This window comes from Myotis brandtii, unplaced genomic scaffold (assembly GCF_000412655.1).
Source record: "Myotis brandtii unplaced genomic scaffold, ASM41265v1 scaffold343, whole genome shotgun sequence".
In the NCBI taxonomy this organism is placed as follows: Eukaryota; Metazoa; Chordata; class Mammalia; order Chiroptera; family Vespertilionidae; genus Myotis; species Myotis brandtii.
This window is the reverse complement of record NW_005363209.1, coordinates 673,314-683,056: the sequence shown is the minus strand read 5'-3', so window position 1 is coordinate 683,056 and position 9,743 is coordinate 673,314. Positions and strand designations below refer to the sequence as shown.

At 35.6% G+C, this 9,743-nt stretch overlaps 1 protein-coding gene across 5 annotated transcripts in view; it reads right to left on the bottom strand.

The window, feature by feature from the left end:
* FBXL4 (F-box and leucine-rich repeat protein 4) overlaps positions 1-9,743 on the bottom strand; it is a 48,341-nt gene that overhangs the window by 16,556 nt on the left and 22,042 nt on the right. For 3 of the 5 annotated variants that reach the window (XM_014543922.1, XM_014543924.1, XM_014543925.1), the window contains exons 5-7: positions 8,495-8,739; positions 2,186-2,399; positions 1,122-1,139 (exon numbers count right to left, since the gene is read on the bottom strand). In XM_014543922.1, coding sequence (XP_014399408.1) covers positions 1,122-1,139; positions 2,186-2,399; positions 8,495-8,739 — 477 coding nt within the window. The remainder of the gene's footprint in view (positions 1-1,121; positions 1,140-2,185; positions 2,400-8,494; positions 8,740-9,743) is intronic. The other 2 variants (XM_014543923.1, XM_005871466.2) reach the window with 1 other exon arrangement.

Here is a 9,743-nt window from a genome sequence, read left to right as displayed (position 1 = left end):
CAGCCAATTGATGATTCTCTCTCATCATTGATGTTTCTATCTCTCTCTCCCTCTCCCTTCCTCTCTGAAATCAATATATAATTTTAAAAAATATTCTTAAACAAGAACAATAAAGACTACTTATCCGCAAATACCATCAAACAACAAATGAAATTAGTAAGCTGCATGAGGAGTTGTCTGTTTAGTTCACTATTGAAGTCCCAGTGCCTAGTAGCCTGGCACATAATATATACTAAGTACCTTTTGGATAAATACAAAAAACAGAAAACATTGCAGACATCCCATTATATTGGAAATAAGACCGGTATACTTGTGTGTCTCTATTATTCCACATTACCTACGAAGTTCTATCTAATGTAGTAACACTTTAAATATTGGAAAAGAAAGTATATTGATTTCCAGATTATATAACTGCATGATTAGAAAATACAAAATACATAAGTAAAAAGTTATAACAATTATAAGTATTTAGTAAGGTGAGCAGATACAAGATAAATACACAAAAAACTAATTTTCCTTCATACTAACAATAATAAGTTAAAATTAAGTAGAAGAGAAATAAGTTTCTGAGACTCTGAAATGCAAGAAATAAATTTAACCAGAAAGATATAAAATTTAGGTGAAGAAAACTATAATATGCTCTTGGTCGTAAAACAAGACCTACACGAACAGATAAAAAGCCTTACTAAAGAGCAAAATGGAATCTAATGAATGTACTTTTAATAAAATTCTTGATGAGAGATATATCTGGAAGAATAATATATAAGGATTTATGAAAAAAACAACATTCAAAAAAACTAGAGAGGAGATTTCCCCTACTACATGGCAAAACATACTAAAAAACTGCCATGATGATATATCACTACTACTACTGTTATTAGCAGCTAATACTGAGTTTCCTATGTTCTAGGCACTCTGTAAGCACTTTACATGTAATGTAATTCTCACAATGACGATATGAGATCTGTATTCTTTATTATCTACATTTTAGAAAAACTGAAATATTAAGAGACTGAATACTTTGATCAAGGTAAATAAACATTTACTGAATGGCCAATCTTTACAAGTCTATTCTAGATGCTAGAAAGATGGCCATTAGAAAAATAGATAAAAGCTCTTACCTTTGTGAAACTCACCTCCTAGTGTAAGGAGACAGAAAATAGCAAGAAAACAAATAATTTCAGAGTAATAAAGGTGCAGGAAAGAAAAAAAAACTGGGCGACACAAAAGAGACAACCTAGATGGGGGAGTGGGGGAGGGGCCTACCTTTTATCAATGTCTAAGAAGCCAACTCTGAAAAGAACAATTTAAGTTGAACATCAAGCTAAGAAGAGGGCAGCCATGTAATAAGCTTGAAGAATATTACAGACAGGCAGAAGAGGAAAAGCCATGAGTTGGCACCAGATCAGAATGTCAAGGTATAGAAAGAAGGCCAGCAAGACTGAAGTAGAGGGCACAAGCATAGAACAATTACAGCGTGTCGACTGCAGGGACACCCTGGCAATACCTCTTACAGGACTCTATCCCACAGCAATAATAGCTTGTACACATAAAATTTTGTGATAGTTTGTAAAAACAAATGACTGGGAAAACCTAAATGTTGATCATTTGGGGAACAGTTGAATAGAAGATTGCATAACATATACCACACAGTTAATGAAAACAGTCAGCTGGTATATGCAATGGCCTGGAAAGATGTCACAGATATATTATTTGGAAAAAGCCAGATCAATATGTATGACATAATTCCATTTTTCTTTAATGAGACTCATGAGCTATGGCATCAGGAATTTTAATTCTAAGTCTGGTCCTGGAAAAATTCCACTTTGTTTCCTCCTGCTCCAAGCAAATGTTCTCCTGCATACCATGCTCCCACTCCTTTCTCTAATTCATTCCCTGCCAGCATTTCAGCTCACCTCAGCCCATTGCTTGTTTCTTTACCTGGAAACATGAACAGCATTACAAAAATTTTAAGAGCAAAGAGAACAACATTTTCTTATAACTAAAAAATTAACACAAAAGATGCTAAATAGTTTTGAAATGACTGAATCAGTTTAATGATTTTTGAATAGCCAGGTGGCATCATAAACTTAATCTATTTAAAAACCAGAAATCACATTATTATGAGTAACTAAATATTCAGTTGCCTGTGACACTAGCAAAGATGTAAATGAGTTATTCTTACCTCTACTTTTGTTCGATAGAGAACAAGTCGTTTAAGGCCACATAATTTGGCAATATGGTTGAAAGCTTGAGGTGGTAGCTTATCACAGGATGAGAGATTTAACTCCTGTAGATGTGGACACATCTCAGAAATAATCTCCAAGCAAGTTTCATTTAAGAAGTGGCTGCAAGATAATTCAAGGCGCACCAATTCGGATCCACAAACCTTCAGAAACCTGTAAAAATAATGTTCTCTGTGAATTTCATAAAACTAAAAGTATTTCTGCAAGTATTTGGAATTATATCAACTCTAAGCAGACACCTTCAGAAGAATGGATTTCCATGAGGAAAAATGTAAAACTTGTTTCACTCAAATCCTCACTTACTACATACTAAAATAGGCATGGTTAGGCTAAAATAAAGCAACCTGAGAAGATAAAATGGACTCATATCACAAAAAACTTCAACTAATGCTAAGTGAAAAATTAAGAAAGCAGAGTATGCGTTTCTCCAACGTACATGAAATTCACATCTAAGTTAGTAGAGCCAAAAAACAAAACATAACAAAACTCTAAACTCGTGGAAGATATTTCCCCCCACACAGCACCCATTCAACACTGGATAACTTATTTTGCACGTAGTACGTACAGTGACAGTTTTAATTAAATGACCTCAAAACAAATCAGACTAGTCTACTCTTACTGGGTTGGCTTAACTGTACTGCTGTGATATGTTCCTTGTAACTGTTACTATTTAGCAGTTGGACTGACACTGAAATTACTACAAGATATTCAATTGCAGCTTCACATAAAATACACAGAAACAATTCAACCTGGAGGACCCAAAGTTCCTTCTCAGAATAAAAATAACAATCTTTATCTTAGTTACATTATAGATAGGGGAAAACAGTCCTGACCATAATCATCATCTGAAAATAATCTAAAAGTAAATGTGAGTCTAGGAGTATTTGAATCCATGAAACTATCAGCTAAGCAAATTGAATCCTTAAACAGTGCACCAATCATCCCTATCCAGATCTCTCGACATCCTCTTGCCTAGTCAGTGTCACATTAGTTACATACTATTCATTTATTTATGCCAATCTCTTTCCTAAATGATTTAATGATTAAAACACATACAAAATAAAACTGACTAAATCAATCACTTAAGTAAGTAAAGGAAGTAACACTGGACTTCTAAATGAAAAGTTGGATTTTTTGTTTCCCCTACTTCCTAGCATGTAACCTTGGAAAATGCACTTACCCAGCATTTCCTCGCCTGGAAAAGGCAGACTAGAATTATCTAATAGCACTCACCACACTATCTCATGGTTTTGAACATCAAATAATATGTGAAAGCAGTTTGGAAAGGTCAAAGCACCCACAAACACTAAAATAAAAGTTAAATCTTGGACAACTCATATTCAAACAATAAAAATAGTTGCTATAAATTTATTTGATCAGAACTGTTAAATGAATCTTCCAATTATGAAAATTCACTTGAAGAATTTAAGTTCCCTCTATGCTTGGATAGACAAAGTTCTACGAATTCAGGGTATTTTTCCCTCAATAGGGTCAAATTACTCCCAAGGAATATGACAAAATTAGCATTTTTACCTTTTTTGAGTATACTTAGTTTTGGGTAGTTCTTCATCCTATCTAATAAAGAGGGAATATGCTAATTGACCCTCACGCCATCGCAGAGATGGCAGCACCCACAGCCAAAAAGGAGGGAATATGCTAATTGACTGCCACGCCCTCAAAGATGGCGGCATGACAGCCAATAAGGAGGGAATATGCTAATTGACTCCCATGCCCTCATAGATGTCGGCGCCCACAGCCACAAGATGGCGGCACCCAGTCCCCTCAGCCCCGCCGGGGCAGCAGGCACACGACAAGGCCAGGCCGGCCTCATGTACCTGCCTCCGGGTACCTCAGTCCCCTCAGTCTCCCAGCCACCCAGGGCCGGCCTGAGGCACAGGCAAGCCTTGGATGGCGTTTGCCCAGCTGCCCAGAGCCGCCCGAGGGCCCAGGGCACTGCCGGCAGTGGCAGCAGCAGAGGTGTGATGAGGGCGTCGCCTTCCCCTGATCACCAGGTCACCTTCCACCCCTGAGGGCTCCCGAACTGTGAGGGGGGGGCAGGCCGGGCTGAGGGACCCCCCTCCAGTGCATGAATTTCATGCACTGGGCCTCCAGTTATTTATAAACTAGCAATCTAGAAATAAATGGACAAAGTTTCAGAGAATTAATGATATCCTATTTTGATTTGATACTTCTGAAATTAACTGCAGCTCACAGAAGTTAAATGAGTATATTAACTCTCTTAAAATTAAAATGTTTAAACATCTTATCTCTTAAAGGTCTTCATTATTTAGAGAACAAAGCACTTTGTTCTAGAATTCTTTTTCATATTGGACTTGGGATACTTTAACATCCCTTTTCTCCTTGCTCTCATTATTGAACTTTTCCCCCTAAAGAATTTACAGTGACATCAAGCCAATCACCAGGCCAACTTTAAAGAGACTAGAAAACTTGCCAAACTGATTTAATGAATGACAGGATTTGAAAGCACAATAATAGCCATGCCTATACTGCCTTTATGTCTCTCTTTTCCTTTAGTGCATATTTTTACTCTGAGCAGATTATTTGGTCAACATCCCCAGTCTCTCTTCCTAAATTTACAAGATCTACATTACCTACTTTTTCATAACATGTCCATTCCAAGAAGGTAGAAGTAGCAGCAGACCCAATTAATTAATGCTGCTCATGTACATCTTATTTTAATGCATAATTACATAATGTTTTTGTCTTGATCCTCTATTTATTCATCTCAATTGTGATATTGGTCACCTAAACAGAGAACTACAGCTTCCTTAATTCCTACAGCCTATTCATTCCAGGTTATGAATTCTCACAAAGTATTTCTTGATTTAAAGGTATTATGAGAAGACCTAGGTTCAGATAAACAATCCCAAACTAGGTCTCCTGCTATAAGAAAAGGAGTCTCTGGAGAGAGAAATAAATTGCTTATCCTTATGAGGTGAATTAATTTGTCCAGAGTAATGTAAACACCTAAGAAGTAATTTACTAAATTGTAACTTGCATCCTAAAATAATTAACATCACATGAATGAATGATTTAATCTGAGTTTACTCATCACAAAATAAAAGGCACTAATCCCCACAATCCTCCTGATATAGAAAGGTAAGGGGAGAATTAGATACAAATATCCATCACCCCTGATTCCTACTCTTATGCTTTGTTAGCTGACCCTTATGGAGTTTTACAAAATAGCACATTTAAGATCATTTGTAATCTCAAATAACTTGGAACATTATTTATTACATCTGGTCCAAAATAAAGCCATTAAAAACAAGACTTCCTGCCTAACTGTGTATGGTATTATCTGGTAATAGTAGAAGAAAGTCAATAAATAATCCCTAATCTCTAGATATTGACAATCAAAAAGAGACAACTGTTTGAAGTACAGGCAAGCAATTGAATAAAATAATATGTAAATAGGCAGTAAGTTCTTTATCCCATAAAACTGTAGCTCTGTGTCAAACATCTAATAAAGTACTTGAATCTAGAAAGTATTCAAGAATGTTTCTGAGGGAAATAAGTGGAGGGTTAGGGTAAAAATCTCTGCCTAACTGAGGTGGAGATCAAGGTGATCAGTTTGGGTAACTATCTGAAGAAAAATAGTACCTAGGCTTTTGAACATCAGAATGATATGATTAAGGAATAGCCAAGACTTTAGGGAACTGTATTATAAAAGAAAAGTAGAATTATAATATATGTGATTTTTATGAATAATAATATGCATAAGCAGTACTTGAAATTGCAAATCATAAATCTGTAGCTAGAACAGGATTTTAATAACTGATTAAAAGTTTTAAATTCTTGTTATTCCAATTTAACCTATTTCCCTGCTATTTTGAATAATATGAATTCCTAAAAAATTCTTTAAAATCCAGTTAAACAGTTCCAACTTGTGGGGATTAGGTTTTTAGGCAACAAAAAATAAACTGTATCAAACTTTTTCCAAAGACTTGCTAAAATAGCAGCTCATCATCATTGGTCTCTAGTCTAAAAATGTACTTTTGTCTTTAAAGTATTATAAATAAGTCTTCTTCACAGTAATGAGCACAAATAGGCCATACTTATTCATACGTTATTCATTAATAATCAAGCCATGAATATTTATTGTTTATTCTGGGAATGCTGCCTACAAGCCATAATGACTATCAATTCAGCAGTCAAGTCATGGGGGCCAACAGCAATCAGGAGGCAAAACTCCAGCATCTTCCGCACCCCCAAAAAGATTTCCTCCCTGTTATTTAAACATTTTCTTTTCTTAATGGGAACAATGACTATGCTTAAAGGAATGCCATCAAGATTTATGGTTTTACTGGCTGAAAACTACAGTAAAATATGGAAAACTTAAATTTATGTATGTGTACTTTTGTGATTATTCAAACAGCCCACAGCAACTAACATGGATGGATTGAAAATGAAACAGAAATTGCTGGTGAGAAAGTAGATTGGAGCTTTAACCTTGTAAAAGAAGATCTTTAGTCATTATGAGTCTAAAATTTTAAAAATAGCATTCCTAAGTTTTCTTCTCACAACTTATGTTTCTGCTCATGCATCAGAATGAGTTACATTCAGAGAGTTTTTAAAAACTGATTTAATATTACCTTTACCTTTTACTCATTATAACATTTTTATAGGCAACATTTTGCCAAAGAAGCTGGAGTTTAGCCATTCACTACCAATGTTTCCTTTAATGTCTATTTAAAATACCAGAAAGGTCCTTATAATGTAAAATAATGCTTACTGACACCAACTGTTCTATCTGCTCTCAGTTTGTCTTGGTTTATAATCCATAGTGTATGCTCTAAATACCCATAATCATCATTAGCTTCAGTTCTTCTTGATCCTATTAGCAGAGAGGAAAATTTGTGAATGAAGTGTGTGTTTGGGCAAGGGTGAGTAGAAAGGACTAAAGAATGTTCCACTAAATACTTGTCATTGTCTAGCAACTTAAAAAAATTTACTGAAACCACACTGCTAAAAGAAATGCTTTATTTTTCTACTACAGATATTTCCTCCTAATGAAAATGAATTTGGTGTACACAGCATGTTATAAAGTCTTTAGAATCTCTGACCCACAATACCATAATATTTTATCAAAGAACCCCTTCCCCTGGCTCCATTTTTGGCAGAAAAGACAGGCAGTCAGTACATCCATGGTTTCAACATGTGTTAATAAGCTATTAAATGCTTGTGTAAATTTTTCACTTCATTGCATAAACTATCAATATTAGCATTTTGAACACACTTTTAGTATTTAAAACATTATTACTGTATGTGAATATAATGGTATCAAATATTTATTTTATTTTATGGAACTTCATGCTTATTTTTATAATATAAGTCAAGGGGAAATAAGGCTCAATATATAAATTTCTAATTCATAAACCACTGTTCAAGAATGTGGCCACTAGGGATGTGTGTCGGGAGAACTGAAGTTCATTTTTAACTTCGAAAAACAGGGTAGGAGAGTATTCATTAATAAAAAATAATGGGTAGTTTTCCCAAAGTTTCTACTTGTTCATTATTTAGCTTAATGAAATGATGGGATTAGATTGTAGCACACTGTGAGAATAACCATCATCAAGGTTAAGAGAAAAACATCTATTTGTACCATAAGAAAAATTACCATGGCATTACTAAATGAATATGCACTTATGCAAGCTTTACCATGTTTAACAGGTGACATTTAATAGCAAAGAAACTAAATGCTTAAATAGAAAGGAGCAGAAACACCTGGGCAGGTCTGCAAGTGTGGTCGCCTCGTTAGCATGCAATTGCATTTTCAACATAATTAGTTTAAATGTGCTTCTAAATTTGGGTGATGTATTGCACATGTAATTAAGATTTAATTAAAAATGTTCTATAATAAATTGTTTTCCATTTCTGACAAATCACATTAGAGAGGTGGATTTTGATTTAGAAATAGTTTTTTAAATGTGTTAATCATCTGTGCTGGAAATATGAGAAAGAAAAAAAAGGAGCTCTGTTAAAGTTATTTGGGATTTTAAAAATATGAGGTAAAGGGCATAGTTTCCCTTCCTATTATCATGAAGTGTAGCTGAAAAGGTGAAACTCATTCGCTTTTATAAGCAGAAGCATTCTGAACAGGATGATGCACAAAATGTATTTCTTTTTTATTTCTGTAAAGTATATGATTTCAAACTTAATTGTGGAAACTACTACATAATAAGTACAGCCTGCTGGTGAAATAATCTCAACAACTTGGCACTAACCTGCTGAATCCTGCAACAGAGATGAAGCCCCTATTGCCAGTCCAAGATAAGTTAAGCCACTGGACGAGAGTGCAGCGAGCCTGCAGAAACTCCAGGGAGGTGTCATTGAGTTTTGCCCAGTAAGGCTGCAGATTGAGGTGGATGTACTGGAGAGGATCGTAGCAATGCTGGTTCAGCAGTTTGCAAGTCTGTGCTAATCTGCACAGGTCTGGTAGTGTAAGATGATTCAGAATCAGTTGAATGAGCTACATAAAACAGAGAAACCAATATCATCAAGAATGAAAAAGAGAACAAGAGTATCATGTATTTTATAACACTACTTTCACATACTAAAAAGATCAACATTGAACTGAATTAGCCAAAACAGAAGAAACCATACCTACTTAAGACTTAATTACATTTCAAAATGTTCAAAGTACACTCAGCTCAAGTTGACTAATTTTTTTTTATAATGCAAAGATGCATTTTGGAAATCTGTTGAAAAATACAAATTTTCATAGATTCAATATTTACTAAACATCTACTATAAATCAAACACTGATGATAGAGAGAAAAGAGTTCCCAGTTTCAAAGTTTTCAGAGTCCAGTGGGGACTGGTAAATACAATGACATGTTTCAATAGCTTTGATAGAGAGAAGCACAGGCTGCCACTAGAGCAGGGGTGGGCAAACTTTTTGACTCGAGGGCCACAATGGGTTCTTAAACTGGACCGGAGGGCCGGAACAAAAGCATGGATGGAGTGTTTGTGTGAACTAATATAAATTCAAAGTAAACATCATTACATAAAAGGGTACGGTCTTTTTTTTTTTTAGTTTTACTCATTTCAAACGGGCAGGATCCGGCCCGCGGGCCGTAGTTTGCCCACGGCTGCACTAGAGCCTAACACAAGACAGGGGCCTCACCACAAAATGAAAGAGGACTTGTACCAGGAAGGTTCAGCTTTAAAGGGTGAGAGGCAAACTAGGTGAAAAGACAGACATGTCTTTCTCTGACTGGCTTCTTTCACTTAGCATAATACTCTCCAAGGGGAAAAGTAACCTAGAGATAATTTAAAATATATAAGAGGGTGTGTTTAGGTTACATGCAAATACTATTATCATCTACGTATATAATAGAGGTATATGCAAATTAGCCCAGACGCCATAACGTCACGACCAGACAGCAAGGACCTGAGGCTGCATGGTGCCTGGCCGGAGTGAGGGGCCTCAGGCCGCGTCCCCCGCCCTGGTGCCCCCTGCCCTGGCGCCAG